We start from the raw sequence: 20,498 nt of genomic DNA, 5'->3' as shown, positions 1-20,498 counted from the left end.
GAGAAAGATCCTTTTGCTCAAAACTGTCAGTGCTAAGGCAGGGCTACCCGTGCACCTGTCCCGCGTAGGTGCGTTAGAAATTCAAGATGCATCAGCTGCGTGCGGGCTTGAACCTGCACGTAGTGCCGGTACACCGTCCAAGTAATCACGTGCGTGTTTGCCCAATGCTGGGCCCCAGGTTGGGCGCTCAAGTTCTTGTGGCATAGGCAACACTGCTTTTTTGCGGCCCTCTATGCCTGGGTCAAAGCTTCCGGAATATGAATAAAGTATTACTATTATTATACGCAAAAATGCAGCTGCTGTATAGTGACTGCATCGCGGTTGTGGATACTCCCAAAAGGCATCCGAGGCTTGAGCAGTGTTTGGGTGACACAATTGGATTAACAAAAGAGACAAAGTGTGTGTAGCCACACCAGTGCCCACACAGCATTACAGAGATGTTGACATATGCACTAATTCATGTTTTCAACTTTGGGAAACAGGTGCTGCTGCAAATCCCGCTGTGGCAGCATGCCCACACCAGTGGAAAGTGTGTGCTGCAAAGAGCAGAACAAGGTCAAAGAGAAGGCTGGGAGCCTTCCCTGCATCACAATACATAGGCTCATTGGGCTATACTGTCTGAACCGGATGTCCTGGACCGCGAGCACAGGAAGCTGAGGGTTTGCCGGCCTCTCAGCACGAGAAACATCAAGCAGATAAATGCGTATGTACAGTAAAACTAAATCACTATACAGTCGCCAACCGTTTTTTTGGACTCCGATGATTTGGACTTGTTTTATATTTCGGACCTAAAGGCGGAACCGTGACTTACCCCATAGAAATAGTGTATACAGCTTAGACCGCATATAACGTATGTCGCGGGAGTCGCGAAAATCCGCACTATAAGCGGTACCGCGTTATAACCAAAACATCAATTTTTCAGGCCAAAATACATGCCATGAGACAACTTAACTTTGTAAAACAAATTTATTTTATATTAGATGAAAAATAAAGCTTAGTTTTAAGAAAGTCTTTATTTCACCGGACTAGTACACTTCTCTCTCAAGTGTATCACACATTTCGAAAGAAATGAGCGACTTTTGCCTGGCGCAGCCTTTAACCGCGTCGCGGTTTGCAGACGGACGTTGCTATAGCGTTCAGGATTGCTAATCCTAATCACTTTTCTCCAGTGATGCAAACGCGTGAAAATTCGCATCCTTTATACGGAACGCGCCAGTAATACCTTCAAATTTAGAGCACAGGCATGAAATGCTCCAAATAAGAAATCCGGGCGATGTTCGAAAACACAAATGCAGGAGTCACTACTGTAGTCGAAGTAAACGAACAGGACGACACTGGCGTTTCTGCCGTCTTGAGAGTGCCTCCACGACATCGCCGCACGAGTAGGTGGATCTTCCCTTCTAGTACGTGCTGGGTTATCATAGTGACACACAGCGAAAATTCAGTCAAGGATAGCGCTTTTACGCGGAACGAACCACGCCGTCTACGTCGACGATCACAACCGACGCCATGTTTGCGGATAGAAGTAACCGGGCCGCGACCGGCATGCAACGCGCACGAACACTTCTCCTCGATCTGCGATTGGCCTGTCGTGGTTGCGGAGGGACGCACATACGTGAACGACATGTGCGTGCGTCCCTCCGTCGCTATGGCAACTGAAGCCTGTCTCTTTGTTTTTCACCGCTTCTTCGAGCACCCTCCTTGCCCCGCGAGTGCCGCGTGTTGTTGCGGCTTGCACCGTTATCTAGTGTCGCACAGGGAAGCGTGCTCTCTGCGTAGGTCAGTCGGCGCGGTCGCCGGGCTGTTCCGAAAACTGCACTATAACCGGTATTTCCCTTCGCGCGCCTGCATTTTAAGTGGTATGTAATTACATGGAGTTCTATGGGAGGCAAACCGGTGGTTTAAAAAAGCCGCGTTATACCCGGTCCTGCACTATAAGCGGTTACGTTGTAAGTGGTCTATACTGTATTCACGACCAATGTTTCAGACAGCTTCAAGTCCAAAAGTTTGATTATTCGGACAAAATCATCGCGAGCGATCAGCGTAAAACACCATCGAGAAGAGGCCATTTCGAATTCTATGTTGGCTGCCAATGGATTGGCTTGGTTTGCCAGCGCTACTTGAGCACTCCTGAGTCCTACCGCTAGGCGACGCTATGCTAGCCCTTTCTTTCCCATTTAGCTGCACGTCATCATCATCATTATTATCATTTTGCTTTGTTTTTCGTTCCTTCGCGTCGCCAGTCGCCATTTTGCGCTCGTGGATTTGCGCTGGCTTGGACGTCATGGCCCCATTTGTTCTTCTGCTACTCGACCATAACGCTAGAAATGAAGGCAGCGATTCTCAAGCTAACAGAAAGTTGTCGAACGGAAACGGAGGCGCAACTTAAAACAAGGCACGCAGGCGTAACCTGAAACAAGGCACTATTTACGGCTTTTTAAAGCCCACTTGGAAGTAATAAAGGCGAGTTTTTCAGTCTGCTGATTTTTCGGACTGGTCTATTATTCGGACGTTTTTTCGGTCCCAGCGAAGTTCGAATAACCGGTCGCCGACTGTACCTTTTTACTATGAAATTCACCACTTTGTAAATAAAGTGAGGATGTAAAGCGAGATGTGCATTAGATGAACCGGAAAAGGCAGTGCCTCAATGTTGGCAATTGAAGTTTCCGACACAGGCAGGTTTTTATTGGTGGCCTGAAAAACATACCCAAAATTTAGAAGCAAACCATCCATTACATGCTTGCACGCTCGCATATGCATGTTCTAATGAAACTACAGCATGTGGCGTTTTGCTGCTGGCCATCGGACTAGTTCCAAGTGGATACCTGGCAGTGTAACTAAATAACTTCATTATGTTATCACTGCAGTAAGCACAGGTACACGGCGTACTGCCAATTCTTTTGGTGGGTGCACGGAAGGCTGGGAAAGGAGAACCGGGTAACCTTGCCCAGCTGCGTGGTGACCAGGCTGCACAAACAGTTCCCCGCCCCGAACCCTGCAGACTACACGGGCTTCAAGCAGTCATAATGCTGAGTAAGTTGGCATGCTATCCACCTTCAAATCTCTTAAATATGTATCTTTTCCTACCAAGCACTTGGGAGCAACAGTCGCTCCAACCTATTGTTGGCGCTGTACAAGTAATGAGGCCCAAAATATCTTTAAACCTTAAGATGTTTTGTCTGCCATGGCAATGAGCATGATCTAGCATGAGAATGCTCGCACTCACTGCCAGAACAAATAGTCCAATTAAATTTTGGGCTTCATTTGTCAAGCTCCCTCCACAAATCAGTGAATTGCTTTTTCCGGTGTTTTGCAAAAAAAAAAAAGGAAAGATGTAGCTTTCAGGAGCAGTACGTAATTAACGTTCGAATAAAGAGATCAATATTTGACATATAACAAAGTCACTGTTTATTGCAAACTAACCAATTTTTTACTTTAAACGATCAGAGACCGAAGACGAGGAAATGGGCCAGAGACATTTTGAAAAGGGGCTCATGGCAAGGAGCTGGTGGCCGGGGAGCGCGGGGCCCGGGGCTCGTGCTCGGAACTGATCAGATTGACACGTCAGATCGAACTGCTTTGTTGCTTGCGCATAGTGTAAATAAATGTTTGCTTCAACGTAACTAACGATGACTACCAGAAGTTCCTGCATTTAATGCTGAAACCCGAGACGTAACGAGTCAACAAAGGAAATCTGGTAGACCGAAGCAATACGAACGACAGAAGCAAGCAACATTCCATCGAGACAAGACTGAAAGATCATGGACATCCTCAAGAAGAAACGGAAGACCCTGCAAACGCAAGTAACGAAACTCCTCAGCGAGGCAAAAGAATTATTTCAGCTGACTCCGGCAGCCATTGATGATTTAGAGATTTTGATCGAGCGCATAAGCCTCTCTCGGGATCAACTCAGCCACGTAGATGCCACAATTGAGCTATTGAAACTAATAAGTCGTTGTAGCTGCAATATCGGGCGCAATAGTCAGCAACGAATGGTGCAGGAGGCTTTCGCTTTGCCTTACCTCACTTAAATCGCAAAGCATGAGCAATGACCTCGACGCATTCTTTAGATAGTCTTTCCATTCTGGCCATTCCTAAGCCTAAATGAACGCGATAATTGTCGGCATGGCAACGTCTTTGGAAAGCGGATTGCCTTGACTCAATCGGCCGGGTATTGATAGCACACAAAAGCAGACAGCGTCCCAATAGACCTTTCTCTTAATTACCCAAGCATCGAGGAGAACACTGAAAGTGTAATTCTATGGTCCACGAGCGCTGGCCTTCCTCTTATAAAAGATTCGAAGTAGATAATCATAAGGCTTTGACAAGCGTGCGTGCAAGGCAAAATCTGTTTTAGACTTTTTGCTTTAGAACAATTACTACTGCAGACGCCAGCACGTCTGCCCACATCTCATTGCGCAATGTGTGGCACTGCTAGTGGCCGGACCTGTTTGTAAACATGAGTTGGTGTATACTTCACAGCATCACTTGGTATGAAACACTAACATGACAACACTGTTAATATGCTGTGGTCTACTTGCCCTCAGGAAGCTGCTTTTTCTTCCCCAGGTCTCCGTGCTGGCACCTTGGATACAGGGGGTTGGCATGTTCGTGCAAGTCAGCCACGTGTCCCACCAGGGAAGTCCACTTTGGAAGGATCTCCTCCGGCGCTCCATTGCTCGATTCCGCACACCAATAAAGGTGCTTGACGATTGCCTCCACCCAGTCTTGGAGTCCCACAAGGGACTTGAGTTTTCCAGCTGAGACCAAGCGCTTCTTGATGCCTGAAAAATGAAGCATTGCATTCATTCTGCTAAGCACCAAGCTTAGGTTGCCAGAAACCACAGCTTGACAAAATAAAGAGTTCATAATTATGAACACCAAAAACAAGAAAAACCCAATTCTGCCCCATTTTCTCAAGTATAAAAAAAAAAACATGGCGATATCTCACTCTAGGACACTTTCCTGTATTAAAGGCTTTTAGACACTTCCGTCGAGTGTAAAGATTGTGCCCGCTGTCTTCCATGCTGAGAAAATAGTTAAGGGACGGAAGAAACATCAAAATCCAAGCATTTTGGGCTCCGGCAACATGCATGCGCACGGCCTGGCAAGCGAGATTGTTTCCAAGCGCTCTGGGGACGCCACCTCGCTTCACCTCGCCAAACCTTGCCAACCGCGACCGGACCCTGAGGCCGAAAGGCTCTGGCGCAGCCAGGAACGGCATTGAGGTTGCAGCTCCTCCTTCTGTGCTACCATGCAGTGCTCAGAGTTATCGGCGTCGTTTGTCCTTGCACTGAAGCCTCTAGGGCCTCCTTCGGACACGAGGGTCCTATTTCACAAGGCTTGGACAAGGGCCGCCCTCACCAAGCAGCTTCGCAACCTTCCGCTCACTTAGTTTGACAATAAAAGCTTGCGGTTCTTCTCTTGAGAAAATTACGGGTGACCCCACGGGACTGCTCTCCGCCGCCACCGAGGATCACTATGTTCTCAGTTGTGCACTCGCTCCCACAGTGGGTGCCTTCCCATAATCCTCCCCGATCCAAATTGCAATGCAACCTCCATTTACATGGTTTGAATAAATGCCCATTCGCCCTCTCAATCCACCTCTGTCTAGGGACTTGAATGCGATGCGCTCCCCTAGTGTATTATTTTGTTTACATGACCGCATTGAATGCGACAACTGGATTCAAATCGACTAAGTCGCATTCATGTAAACGCAACTTATGTTTCAGCTTATATTGTACCGCAGCGAAAACTAGAAGCGCAAGCTCATGGCCTTGGCAGCTGCTTCTGCTGCACGAGAGCTTGTGCCGCCGAGCAGTTGCCACAGAGCAAGGAGCTCATGCTTGTAGCCTTTCCTGCAGTACAACATGCGCAGAAACAAACTATAGTGACAGGCAAGGGTAAGAGCGTTCCGCAATTAAATATTTTGTTTTTGCATAACCTGGAACCCCGATTACTTATGGCTCACCTTTTGCAACGTGCCGGCAGTCGAACATGTGCCGAATCTGGGGGTACCACTTGGCAAGGAATGACTTGATCATGGAGTGGCGATCAGTGATGATTCCTCCCACAGTCAATCCATTGGCTTCACAAATCACTAGAGTCCTTTTCAGGCCCTTGAGCTCCATTGCCCAGCTGCCCTTTGTTTCGTTGGACTGAAGCGACAAATAGAACATTGCATTATCACACCAAACATGAAGTATCCAGAACAAAGTCAACTAGAGCTGTTGAATGAGACATTGCATGTCTGAAAAATGTTGTTTTCGCCATTCATTTTCACTTAATTACAGAAAGGTTTCATTTCAGTGGAACAGAAGCATCAGAACATTTATAGCAGGGGAATTTACCTGCACTGTTTCCACATGGAGAACCTTGTTCGTTGACACGTCAACAACGGTGTACGTTCCATATTTCGCTGAGTGCCCGGGGGAGTCTGACCGCCCATCACCAGCGAGGACCAGTTCTCGTCCACTTGCTTGCTCAAAGAGCTCGTTTTGTTTCCTGTTCCACACCTGGAAGTCTATTTGCAAAGACTTTTCTAAACAAACATAAATCCTGGACATGTTTTTCATTTCACCTATAAGTATACTGCAAGCTTCTTTCGTTTATGTGAACTCCCATGGAAGTTGAGCATTTAAGTTTCAATCCCAGCTAATGCGATCAAAGCATTGACAAATTGTAATTTGTCTTTATATTCAAAATGAGGGGATGAAATGCTCCATGTCGTGGGTATAAATACTGAAGGCATGCACATATGCACATTTAGGTAGATTGGCAAAACACTTTGTTTTTTCTATTATCCATGCATGGGAAAGTTGATGAATAGCTTTTGACACTTTCCGCATTGAAACTCAAGAAGCATAGTGTTGGACTTACTTAGGTCGCATAGACCCCTGCCTGTTCAGGTCTTGTTCCCCTCGTAGCATTCAACAAGCACAGTTTGGCTGCCGAGGAGCTGCCTTCTCAAGAGCGACCTTGAAGAAATGCCACTCGGTATAAAAATAGAGTACTGGCCAATTAATCTTTACAATCGAACTGGGGAACATCTATTGTTGCTTCTTTTACTTATTCCCCACATCAAAATCTGTCCTTTACGCTGCCCACTTCTCCAGTAGGTGCAGTCAGTCACAAAGCAGGAGAATAAGAACTGAAAACATTGCCTCCCCGTTCAGAAACCAAGGAGGCGACGGTTTCCCCACATGGAATGCGGCGAGTCTTCGAAGTATGTGCCCTGTATTACTTTGCACACACAGTTGGTACCTTTCCACCCTCGGAGTGTGGTCAAAATAGGTGCAGAGGACACATCTCAACTCTCCCTATTTACGATATTTTCCGGCATGTAAATTGTTTCTTTCCTCAAATTTCTCTCAGTGCATCTTACACAAAGGTGCGACTTACTTTTTTTTACAAGTATAAACCATAGCTGTGCAAGGCCGTATCAACAGTTACAACAAAGGGAAATCGGCAGAGCCCGTAGTTTGTATTGCATCGCACAGACCTAGATCCATTAGATGTAGCCTTCGGGTACTGCGGATCAGCTTTTCCTTACAATCGGAACCTTGGCAATATGCCGGCTTCCAGCAAAGCTTCCAGCCGGCCACATCAGAACACCTTTCCCACGGTAGTTCGCAAGAACATTGAAGCTAACTCTTACTTGTGCTTATATTACAATATACATATGACAGCTCATCGATGCAGTTTTGCCTTGCGGTCCGTATAAAGATGTGCCACCTATAGACGTTTGCAAGTCCGCGACCTCGGGGCGCTGCCACCTTGCTCAGTTGGGGTGCACTTGGGTACGCCAAATTGGATTATGATGCCTCACTAAGGTGTCGTAACCAGACTATGGCCACGCCCAAGCATACCCCAGCTCGGCAAGATGGTGGCACCCTGGGGCCGTACTTGCAAACATGTATATATCAACCTTTTTGTAAAAACAGCCGTTTATAGGAGTGTGTGACTTGTAGACAGAAACATATGGTGCTTCAAAGGATGTACTGCACCATTCAGGATCCCATAAGAGTGCTGAGCCTGAAATATTGGCACCTAAAATAAACCCCTTTCACAGGTACGGAAAAGCTTGAAACGTGCCATACCTGTCTGATTGCTGGTAGAAGGAAGGCACCCTGAATCTTGAAGTATGTCTCGTACGAGAAACAGGGCACGCCCATCTGGCGGAGGAGCCTCAGCACTTTTTTGACGATGCTCCCAGAGAAGAGTGTTGCTGCAGCTAGGAGCACATTGCCTAGGGCCCTCCTATTCACTGGTGGTTGGCTGGTCCAGGTGTGTTGGTGGCCATTGTTGCACATTCTGTGCACCCGGAGACACGTCCCTTTGAGCTTCTTCTCTGTGATGCGGCACAGTGCAGTGTACTCAGGTCAATTACCCAGTAGCTCGTCCAAACAAGACTCGAAAACAATAAACTTTCGTTCCGAGACGTAGTCGATGCTTTTGCTGCTCTCATGCTGACTGAGTGCGCTGTCACATGCGGTGTTCTGTTGTGCATCCCTGAAATAAAAAAAGAAAAAAGAAGCAACCTCTTACACACCCCCTCATACTCTTTACTAAAGATGACATATATCCGACTGATACCAGCCTCAGAAAGCCGGTGCCGGACATCATCATGAGAAAGCTAGCGTCAGAGGGGAGCTCATTGTCTATTGTTGGCAGCTGTGGTGGGTCTGGTGGTAGAGCTGGTTGTCTGGGCTCTGGCGGCTGTGGCGACAGCGTCAGCCCTTCAGGCAACATCCAATCCAATGGAGCCTGGGGGACATGATTTGGTGAGGAGCATTGTGGTGTCACGAGGACAGGACTTGTTTGGGACTGTCGTGATGAAGTCTTCATGGTGACTTGTATGCCTGTGCCATCATAACGTGTTACAACGATCTAAACAATGCTGCCTTCTGAGAAATTTCTTTTTGCAGATACGTACATTGATTTCTGTAGATGCCCGAGGTCTGCGTAGCAGCGGTCCGAAGGTCAGGAGCCTGTTTGGCATTACTGATGGAGGAGGCTGTTCACAGCAGAGGAAATAAAGTGTGTTTCAAAACAAAATCACCCTTGGCTCATGCAGTCAGCAATACAGTGAAACCCGTTTATAACGAACAGCAGGAAACACTACGATCAGTTCGATATAGCAAGTAGTTCGATATAGCAAAACCCACTTACAAAACCGAGCTACGACTTTCCCGGCGATTAAATATGGATCTTTAAATCGCTGCAGCCACCCAGATCCAGCGGTGAAGCCCTCAACGTTCAGGAGGGGTGCAAAATCTCTTGCCTTGCTTTGCAACATTGGTCCGGAGACCAGCAGGTTCCGCGCACAAATGTCCAAAAACCATTGGTACAGCGCTTTTTCCACCTTGCCGTACGCCGGCTTGCGGATGCGCCTGCTGTCCGCATTTAGCCGTTCACGGGCCTTGTCTCGGATGGCAGACTTGTTTTTAAGAATTGTACTCAGCATACTTCTGGGGATCTTGTAGGCAGCGGCAACGTCTGATTTCTTTTTGCCGTGCTCCACACAACTGATGATGTCGACCTTGTCGGAAAGTGGCAGAGCCTGCCGCTGCTTCGTCGTCATTTCGGGCGCGAACTAGCTGGCCCGTACAGTGAACAGAAAGTGCATTGGGGACAAGAAAGACGACAACAAACGACGACTAAATTAACGAGAAGAAAGGAGGGAGGGGGAGAGAGAGAGAGCTTTGCCTGTGGTTGACGCTTTCAACGGCATGTGACAATGCTATGGAATCTGAAATGCGATAGGCTTATTGCTTCTTGGGGCGTGGTGTGTCAAGCCCCAAGTGAATGCGCAAGGTGAGGAGGGTCAAACTAGAGTTCCTTCAAGTTCTCTTCGGCGGGACATGAAGGCCCCCTAGGTCAAACTAAAGTGACTTTAGGTGAAACAAGGCGCGAAGGGAGAGGAGGCGAGAACTTCTTTTTCTTTCTCGTCTCTTCGCTTCCGCCTTGTAACAACGCGCTAGAAAGGTTTTTTTTTTTTTTTTAGCTTACCTACGTTTTTTAATTGCTTTTCTTCGTAAGCAACCGCTTCGCACTTAAAAGATTTCTTTTTTTTTTCTGTGCCCTTCGGAATCGCTTTTCTTCGCTTATTTTTGTTTGCAGCTCGAGCTTTTGGAATTTTTTTTCTTTCCTTCACTTTTTCGGGCGAAGGCATTGGCTGAAAGACGATCGTTTGCGCGTTTTTGGAAGCCTTCCCAGGGGGAAAAAGTTCGATATAGTCAATCTGTTGTCCGTTACAAAAAGTACTTTTCACATACATTTTGATTTAAATTTTTCGTGAGTTCGATATCGACAATAATTCGCTGTATGTGGGTTCGTTCTAAACGAGTTTCACTGTAGACTATAGATTACCCTAATTTGGCAGAATTAACTACTAAAATATGTAAGCTGAGTGGTTTCAATCGGCGCACATACCTGAGCTCGAAAAAGGTTTTTCGATGCCAGCACTTGCATCGTGCATTGGTTCATGTCCAGAGTCAGGACCTTGCTCTGTGTCGTCAGCAGAAGGGGTTGACGATGTGCTGACCTCTTCAGCGATGAGTGTGGCCGTTGCTTGTGCCGGTGCCTTCATTAATTCGTCAATTATCTATAAATAATAGGCATAAAAACTTACAACATGCAAAACAAACATGCACTGTCAATATGCTGCTAACACCCAGGTTTGGCTCAAATGCGGGTGACTGGCCCGAGCCCTTATCTTTGTTAGGCTCATGTCACTCTGTGTACCCTCCTCATCTGGACTTTACTTGAACTGGTAAGCAAATTGCACCGTCAAGTGCACAATCATGAACACTAAGATGGAACGGTCGAATGACGACCAAAGTTAATTACTGGCCTCGAGCCGAGAAATTGAACAAGCACTTATAATAGCCTCATGATTGGGGTGCAACTGTCATAAATGGCCAGCTGGTGCTCCCAGTGAACTTTATAAATAAACACCATATTCCACGAGATTAAAACAAAGTAACTCAGCAAAAGATGTCACAGTGTTTATTTTTGTTATAAATTGGCACACATTTAGCAGCATCTATTTTTGGCACAAGAATCAATTTTTGCTGCAATTTAATTTCCTACACCACCAGGTTTTTAGGCCTTCTCGGCACTTGTCGTCTTGAAGCATTATTGCGAGCATGTATTCAATGCATGGGAAGAACATAGAGGAAACAAGATCTTATAGACCGACACACTGTTTCCCAACAAGCCTGCATTCGCCCACACCAGGGACTGCGCAGAAACCCAATTCAAGTGTCTGCGCCTGCACAGTGCCGTTAACAGCGCCACCGCAGCTGCGTGACATCAGGGCCGCCTGTTGGTCTACAGTCGAACCTCGTTATATCCAACAGTGCGAGAACCGCCAAATAATTCAATATAACCAAAATTCTATATACAAAATCACACCAAAAACGCGTCAAAGTGCATCGCGATTCAATCACTAACAAGCTTGCGGCAAGAACGACTACTCACGTGAAGCTTTAAGATTAACTATTTATTTCGGCGAAGAAAACTGCCGCAGCATAGATTGCTTCTTGGAGTAGACCGCATGCCTTACTATGACCCGCTCCATGGTCTCCAAGTCCACAAGCACCTTACCACTACCGTTGGAATTGCGCTTCAGTAGCGGCGTAAAAGCATCAAAGCAGCCACAGTTTCACCCCAAGTCGGCCAAGTTTTGTGCTTGGTGGATGAACGCAAAGTCTTTTGCTTTCTGTTGAAGTATCGGCCCCGATATCGGAATGTTCCGAGCCCTTGTGTCCATGAACCACTCGTAAAGTAATCTTTCCACCTTTTCGAAAACCGGTGTCCGAACACGGTGTACGCCGGAGTGCTTGCTTCGTTCAGCCTTCGATTTGATGTCACTGTTTGTCTTCAGCAGCATGCTCAAATTTCTTCGCGGTATGTTGTACGCTTCGGCAACGCTGGACTTCTTTTCTCCGTTTTCGACGTGGCAGATGATTTCAAGCTTCTTCGCAAACGTCAGCGGCGTACGTTTCTTTACGTCTGTTGCCATCAGTGCGCCATATGCGGTTGATGCAACTTCGGAGGAATGAACCCGGAGGAACAAAACTGCGGGATCTATGCACAGCGCATGAAAATAGCGATACTGGCGAAGCATGCTGGCAATACGATTGAGCGGATTGAGCTGACTGAGCGACTGAGCCTGTATGCCGCTGAGTGGCTAAGTCTGGATGGCGCTCCCGGCATCATATGCATAAAACTTTACGCAGGCATGCGCTTGTAAAAGTCGCAAACGCCTGCTGCGCAACCGCTATCCTCCAATGTGTTGCGGGAAAGCCCGCCGTATCCTTTGATGTTGTGCCGGAAAGCCTGCCGCCTGTCTCCGGAGCGCACGCTTTCCGGCGCTGCGGAGTTCGATATATTAATTTTTTAACCGACTGAGTCTGTTATAAAAAATTTAAAATGCATGTAATTCGTATGACAGTTCGACAACGATTCGATATAAGCAATAAATCTATATATCCGTGTTCGATATAATGAGGTTTGACTGTATAACTAAGATATCGTCATAGTGATCAGAAATATAAACGAGGGGCGGAAACATTAATTGCAGGTTTAGGTTATAGTACACGCATATGTACATAACAAGGTTCTCATTAAAAAAAACTACAGCACTCTTTTTCATTTATTTTCCGCAATTGAGAGAAACGGCCTTCCAGGTTAACACTGAACAGATGAAGCGACGGCAGCTTGACCATCTCATCAGGAAGAGAGGACGAGTGAGGGAAACGAGTTTTCCAAAACAGAATGATGTATACACTCACACTTTTCTAAATGGCGTGGCACTCATACTGTGGGTATCCTATTCCGAAATTCAGCAGCATCTCCTTATTCGCCACAATGAGGAATAGCACATGCTCAAGATGCCGCGGAGTTTGCACATCCTGCTCAAGCTCGGAACATACCAGCTGCAAACCAAAAGGAAGTATGTAGATCATCAATTAACCACATTCTCCCAGGAATGGTTCAACTCGGTCCTACGTGCCATTTTCAGATAGCCCAAACCAATATTCGATATTTATTTGTTTATGCCAAATTTCTCAAATTAAAATTAGCTGGCATTTATCAGTAGTAATACCGATAAATACCAGCCTTCACAATTGAGCCAAAGGTGCCGGCGCAAGCTCGTAGCTTCAAAGCAAGTTTCTACCACATGAGCCCGCGTACCGAGTGCCATCGCCGCAGCTACTATACTCCGTTTCACCTTATGTTGTACCGCAACGAAGGCTAGAAGCGCGAGCTCACAGCGTAGGCAGCTGCCCTTCTTGCAAAAGAGCTTGCGCAGCCGAGATGTGCCCTAAAGCAAGGAGCTCGCGATTTTAGCCTTTCCTGCGGTACATCATAAGGTGGAACAGAGTATAGCTGCAGTCTCGCCATGTACACGGTACCGACAGTGGAGTACCTGCGATTGGCGGCAACCTTACGTACGGATAAGGGCACGAGAGCGAACACGAATGTTGTACACACTTACCCTGCGCGACGCTGCTAGCGAGAACACAATCTCGGCGTTTTTCCGCATTCGACCTCAAAGGCGAGTTAGTAGGCACGATACTTTACAGCTCAGGTGAGTGCCGCAAATGAGCACTTCCCACTTTACGTGACAGCAAAACAAAAGCAAAAAAATCAGCGTTCGCTTGCTCGCGCTAGCAGTTTTGCGCTATGTACTACGCTAATTCCACGACCACTCGCATTCGTGCTTTCCACTGGGAAAGAAGCAGAAAAATATTTCGGTAGCTGCGCTCACCTCTTTGCGTCGCCGTTTTTCCACAGCACCGCTGTGCCGCTCTCGCTTGCATTTTCGTGTGAAGAGCGATGGCACCATGCCAGGCTTCAAATAGGCCTGTTTTACAGGCAAGCCCAGACTCTGCAGTAACTTTGGGCTCGTCTTGTAGTCCTCGTCTTCGAAGTGTTCCATGCAAAGACAATCGCCTTTGGTGGGCTTCCATGCTGGCTGGGAAGGACGGGCCGCGCGAATCCACAGCTTGCGCAATGTGGGCTCACTCGGAAACTTGTGCGCAGGCCTGCTGCTGCAACATACGCTGTTTGAGCAGTCTCGTGCAGCGTAGTACTGCGGCATAACTATCGAAGAAACTCGATCCGAATGGATAGAGTTTCTTCGATCCCTCGATCACTCGACGCGGTTCTCCATTAGGACTGCAGCGGGACAAGCCAGGCTGCCAAGGAGCGAGAGGTCTGTGACGTCAGTTCCGCTCGGGCTCCTCCGCGGTGGCGTCAATCGTACCGGCGGCTTTCGGCCGACGGATTGCCCCATCGCGGCTTTTCAATCAAAGAAATATAATAGTCCGATCCCTTGGTATGGTCTTGGTTTTTAGGTATAGTAACGTCCGGGGCACCTCGTCCGGGGCTTATATTGAAAACTTCAGATATCGGTTCAGTATCCCTCTAAAGGGGCACTGACACATCAAAATATTTTTTTTTTTTTATTATCCGAAACGATTGGAAACAATGCGGGAACATTATCCTCAAAATTCGAAATTTGGGAATTCAGTATTTGTGAAGTCAAAAAACAATTTCCAAATGCCGAATTCAAAGTTCCCGCGCGATCCGCGTCGGTGCGTTGACGTCAAATATTGCGGAGTCCTGAGAGTCCACTTTCTTTCACGACTCCCTGCTGTTGCCATGGCGACCCAAAGCGAGGAGGAAAGGAGCAAGCGACGGCGGACCGGTTTTGAGCGGTGTCACCTGTTTTCCGTGGGAGGATACAAATCCAAGAGACGGCACCACCACGGACTCCGATTTTTGGTATTTCAAAAAGAAGGGCCGTAGTGCGTTTGCAATTGCGTTAAAAAACATGTTTTACGATTGCCGTTATTAAATGTTATAGAGATGTTGCCTACAAAGCTTCTAAATTTCATGATTCTTGACGTCACGAATCAAAAGAAGCGAGGAGGTGAGAGGCGGGAGAATCAAACACCAAAAATAAAAAGGCATGCGCGCATGCGCGGGAAAATTTTTTTTTGCGATGGTATGACTGCAATTTGCATCGTTTTAGACAATAGAAAAAGATACGACCTTTGGGGTGTCAGTGCCCCTTTAAGGGCTTTCTAGAGAGTGTCGGTACTCCATGCGGTACTTTTCATGGTAGTTTTTTTCAGGCACTGGATTCGTCACCAGGGTAGTTCTGCAGTCCAGCTGTGAGGATTTCACTGTGGAGAGGTGTTTCGTTCCACTGCCTCTAAGCTGAAGTTAGTCTCCTTTGCAGGTCTTCAATCTGGTTTAAGTTGAGAAACTTTTGTTGCAGACAGAAGAGCAGGGAGTCAGATACGATCTCAGATATCTGACTGATTAGCTTATTACTAAGGTTAGGCATCAGCTCTAGCAGCCATGGACTGCTTTTGAGTACAGAATAAGCCGGAGTACTCACCAGTGTCCAGGCACGGGGTCGGCAACTGGCCAGATGTCAAAGGCAGGGCATCAGCGTGGCAGCCTGCAGTTAAAGAACACATGAAGTGTCAGCACTTTAACAGCCATGAACTGCTTTCGAGTTTCGAATGCGGTGAGCAAGTTAGCCAAATTTGGTTTACTGTGCACGTGAAAGGGGGCAAAAAGGAGGGAGAGGAGGTTGACATTTTGCGCTAAGCTCCACCCCGGCACAGTCCAGAAGTGGTTTGAAGTAAGCAACATCTCGGCATCTCTAATGCCGGCCTCGCTGAAGTGGCGTTCATTGTCTCGGTATCGCTCTTTTTGGTCGCGCTGGGAACTTCCCGAAATAAAAGAGCGAGCAATTTTGTGCCGAGTGCCCTCCTCAATCGAAGGCACTAGAAATGTGCTTTGCTTATGGATGCAGTGCGTGCTTGTCCGATTGACAGCATCCCGCTGTAAAAATTCCTGAAGGACGCAGTAAAGTTCGTTGCTTCTCTACTATGGAGGAAGGCCAGCTTCTTTCCACGTAGCTCGGCGATGCTGACCGAAGGATCAAGGAGACGACGTTCAAAGTTGAAGTAGGAAATGTATTTACAGGTCATTACAAATAGTTTACAGCATGGTGCGTGCACAGCACGGAATCTCGTCGTTCGACACTCTCCAGTTACAGTCGAGCTTTCCCCATTCTGCTTCGTCTCCCATTTTTGTCTCCTCATGAGACAAACCATGGCAGGTTCAAACAATCACTCTCCCCTCTCCCCCGTCACTTCACCAATCGTGTTTCGATTTAACTTTCCCAACTCCGCCCAAGAAACGCACAATGCCCTCTCCCTTGTCATTTTACCAATCGTGTTTCGATGTCACTTTCCCAAATTCCGCCCAAGTAACGCACAATGTCCTCTCCCTCGGCATGGCAAGGTCACCCACCCGGTTCCAGATGCCTTTAGCCGAACACTGGACGGTCGTCGGCCCTCTCTACCTCCTTTCAGCAGGCACTTCAGAAAGGTCCGCATTTCGGGAACCCGAGGCGCCGGTCCGATTAGTGGCGTCGCCGTAGACGACAATTAACGCACAATGCCCTCTCCCTCGTCATGGCAGGGTCACAAAGTTCCCCCTGGATTTCCCCGATCGCTGGACGGACGAGCGTCGACATTGTATACCTCCTTTTAGCCGGCACCTTTAAGAAGGTCCGCGTTTCGGGGACCCGAGGCGCCGAGCCGATTAGTGGCATCCCCAACTTCCCCTGCTTTTGTCCCGCGAAACATACTTAGGAGGGCTGAGAATTGCATCCCAGGGTCGGCCAAAAGTCAGCGGCCTTACAGACGCCAATCTCTGAAAGAAGTGAATCCGGCTAATAAACAGGGATAATTCAAAAGCTTCCATTTCCTCCATTGTCTGCTCGAGACATTTCGAATATGATGAGATTAATGAGATTAAGCCGACAAAAAGGCCTCTTTAAAAGAGGAGAACTTGGCCAATGTTGCCAATCAGGGGAATGGCTGCTACCAGCCACAAAAAACAGTCCGCCGATCATGGAAGTATATTCCATTTGTTGACCTTATCTTACTTTTAAAGATATAACCGACTCTACTCCCTATCAGGTTCATTTAATCCTTTGGTGGTGAAAAGCAAAATTCAAGGTTGATCATGATTAGCCGAACCGCCCTAACATTCCGCGAAGAAATTTAGCCTTCAATTCCAAATTTCAGACTCGGAAGCCACCTTTTGAAACTATACCTGTCCACTCTGGTCCAGAGCTAACACGAGCCTCTCAATCTGCACGGATTTCATCTTGAACATAACAATTTGTGTGATCAAAACAACTTGTGTAGAAACACGAGATCGGCAGCGCGAAGCAACTACTCCTGCGGTACTCATTGCTCATGGCCTCACATTTTCTGCGAACAACGCTTTCCATACTTCATTGATTTCCGCAGAACAAATTCAGGTTCCATACGTTTTGAACGCCCCTCGTATGCATCAGCACTAGCTGCCAAGAAGCGCTTTGGAGCCGGAGTACTCACCGGTGTCCAGGCACGTGGTTGGGGACAGACAGACGTCGTCGAAGCCTAGCCGTCAGCACGCCAGGCTGCGTTTACAGAACACATTAGGTAAAGTGTCACCACTAGGCGCCATGAAGTGCTCTGGAAAAAAGGATGAGCCCGAGCACTCACAAGCGGCTAGGCACAGGGTTGGGTTGCTCGACAACCATTATGACAGATTCACAGATGGAACCTGTCATAATGGTTGTCGTCGGCTTTCCTTACAACTGCTAGGAAGCACTTTGCTGGCAAGGCGTGCGCTGCCTTAGATCTCTCTGCGGGGTTGCACAAAGTTTTCGTTTCTACTTCTTTTCTCGGGTTCCTACCGGTGCGTAAAACAAATTTTTTTATCTATGCGCATTCGACATTTGGCTGCCAAAAACTTTCTGCAAGACGTTTTCGATTCACAGCTGGAACCTGTCATTAAAGTTGTCATCGGCTGTCTTTACAACTCCTCTGAAGCGCTATACTGTCAAGGCATGTGCCACTTTAGATCTCTCTGTGGGGTTCCACAAAGTTTTCGTTTGTACTTCTTTTCTTGGGTTCCTACCGGTGCGTAAAACAAATTTTTTTGATCTGTGCGGCTTAAACATTTGGCTGGCAAAAACTTTCTGCAAGACGTTTTCGTTTCACAGCTGGAACCTCTCATTAAGGTTGTCATCGGCAGTCTTTACAACTGCTAAGCGATTTGCTGTCAAGGCGTGTGCCACATCAGATCCCTCCGTGTGGTTGCACAAAGTTTTCGTTTGTTACTTCTTTTCTCGGGTTCCTACCGGTGCGTAAAACAAATTTTTCGATCTGTGCGGCTTCAACATTTGGCTCGGAAAAACTTTCTACAAGACGTTTTAGTTTCACAGCTGGAACCTGTCATTAAGGTTGTCATTAATTGGCTGTCTTTACAACTGCTCGGAAGCGCTTTGCTGTCAAAGCGTGTGCCACATCAGATCCGTCCGTGGGGTTGCACAAACTTTTCGTTTGTACTTCTTTTCTCGGGTTCCTACCAGTGCGTAAAACAAATTTTTTGATCTGTGCGCCTTCAACATTTGGCTGGCAAAAACTTTCTACAAGACGTTTTCGTTACACAGCTGGAACCTGTCATTAAGGTTGTCATTCGCTGTCTTTACAACTGCTCGGAAGCGCTTTGCTGTCAAGGCGTGTGCCACATCAGATCCCTCCGTGGGGTTGCACAAAGTTTTCGTTTGTACTTCTTTTCTCGGGTTCCTACCGGTGCGTAAAACAAATTTTTTGATCTGTGCGGCTTCAACATTTGGTTCGGAAAAAACTTTCTACAAGACGTTTTCTTTTCACAGCTGGAACCTGTCATTAAGGTTGTCATTCGCTGTCTTTACAACTGCTCGGAAGCGCTTTGCTGTCAAGGCGTGTGCCACATCAGATCCCTCCGTGGGGTTGCACAAAGTTTTCGTTTGTACTTCTTTTCTCGGGTTCCTACCGGTGCGTAAAACAAATTTTTTGATCTGTGCGCCTTCAACATTTGGTTCGGAAAAAACTTTCTACAAGACGTTTTCTTTTCACAGCTGGAACCTGTCATTAAGGTTGTCATTCGCTGTCTTTACAACTGCTCGGAAGCGCTTTGCTGTCAAGGCGTGTGCCACATCAGATCCCTCCGTGGGGTTGCACAAAGTTTTCGTTTGTACTTCTTTTCTCGGGTTCCTACCGGTGCGTAAAACAAATTTTTTGATCTGTGCGCCTTCAACATTTGGCTCGGAAAAAACTTTCTGCAAGACGATTTCGTTTCACAGCTGGAACCTGTCATTAAGGTTGTCATTCGCTGACTTTACAACTGCTCAGAAGCGCTTTGCTGTCAAGGCGTGCGCCACATCAGATCCCTCCGTGGGGTTGCACAAAGTTTTCGTTTGTACTTCTTTTCTCGGGTTCCTACCGGTGCGTAAAACAAATTTTTTGATCTGTGCGCCTTCAACATTTGGCTCGGAAAAAACTTTCCGCAAGACGTTTTCGTTTCACAGCTGGAACCTGTCATTAAGGTTGTCATTCGCTGTCTTTACAACTGCTCGGAAGCGCTTTGCTGTCAAGGCGTGTGCCACATCAGATCCCTCCGTGGGGTTGCACAAAGTTTTCGTTTGTACTTCTTTTCTCGGGTTCCTACCGGTGCAAAAAACAAATTTTTTGATCTGTGCGGCTTCAACATTTGGTTCGGAAAAAACTTTCTACAAGACGTTTTCTTTTCACAGCTGGAACCTGTCATTAAGGTTGTCATTCGCTGTCTTTACAACTGCTCGGAAGCGCTTTGCTGTCAAGGCGTGTGCCACATCAGATCCCTCCGTGGGGTTGCACAAAGTTTTCGTTTGTACTTCTTTTCTCGGGTTCCTACCGGTGCGTAAAACAAATTTTTTGATCTGTGCGCCTTCAACATTTGGTTCGGAAAAAACTTTCTACAAGACGTCTTCGTTACACAGCTGGAACCTGTCATTAAGGTTGTCATTCGCTGTCTTTACAACTGCTCGGAAGCGCTTTGCTGTCAAGGCGTGTGCCACATCAGATCCCTCCGTGGGGTTGCACAAAGTTTTCGTTTGTACTTCTTTTCTCGGGTTCCTACCGGTGCGTAAAACAAATTTTTTGATCTGTGCGGCTTCAACATTTGGTTCGGAAAAAACTTTCTACAAGACGTTTTCTTTTCACAGCTGGAACCTGTCATTAAGGTTGTCATTCGCTGTCTTTACAACTGCTCGGAAGCGCTTTGCTGTCAAGGCGTGTGCCACATCAGATCCCTCCGTGGGGTTGCACAAAGTTTTCGTTTGTACTTCTTTTCTCGGGTTCCTACCGGTGCGTAAAACAAATTTTTTGATCTGTGCGCCTTCAACATTTGGTTCGGAAAAAACTTTCTACAAGACGTTTTCTTTTCACAGCTGGAACCTGTCATTAAGGTTGTCATTCGCTGTCTTTACAACTGCTCGGAAGCGCTTTGCTGTCAAGGCGTGTGCCACATCAGATCCCTCCGTGGGGTTGCACAAAGTTTTCGTTTGTACTTCTTTTCTCGGGTTCCTACCGGTGCGTAAA

General features: G+C 47.1%; 1 protein-coding gene across 1 annotated transcript; it reads right to left on the bottom strand.

Annotated features, from left to right (window-relative positions):
- Positions 1 to 3,496: 3,496 nt before the first annotated feature.
- LOC120842000 lies at positions 3,497 to 16,433 on the bottom strand. The gene is made up of 12 exons (XM_042288346.1): positions 16,400 to 16,433; positions 15,422 to 15,446; positions 13,781 to 14,060; positions 10,435 to 10,606; positions 8,936 to 9,016; positions 8,600 to 8,861; positions 8,390 to 8,511; positions 8,100 to 8,313; positions 6,880 to 6,977; positions 6,351 to 6,523; positions 5,972 to 6,158; positions 3,497 to 4,784 (listed from the first exon to the last, which is right to left on the bottom strand). The coding sequence occupies exons 1-8, from the start codon at positions 16,431 to 16,433 to the stop codon at positions 8,264 to 8,266; spliced, it is 1,026 nt and encodes a 341-aa protein (XP_042144280.1). The 3' UTR covers positions 3,497 to 4,784; positions 5,972 to 6,158; positions 6,351 to 6,523; positions 6,880 to 6,977; positions 8,100 to 8,263.
- Between the last annotated feature and the right edge of the window lie 4,065 nt (positions 16,434 to 20,498).

The sequence above is a fragment of the Ixodes scapularis genome, unplaced genomic scaffold (genome assembly GCF_016920785.2).
Source record: "Ixodes scapularis isolate PalLabHiFi unplaced genomic scaffold, ASM1692078v2 ptg001953l_1___fragment_1__unscaffolded, whole genome shotgun sequence".
Classification (NCBI taxonomy): Eukaryota; Metazoa; Arthropoda; class Arachnida; order Ixodida; family Ixodidae; genus Ixodes; species Ixodes scapularis.
Note: the sequence above shows the minus strand (reverse complement) of the source record. Positions and strands in the feature narration are given on the sequence as shown.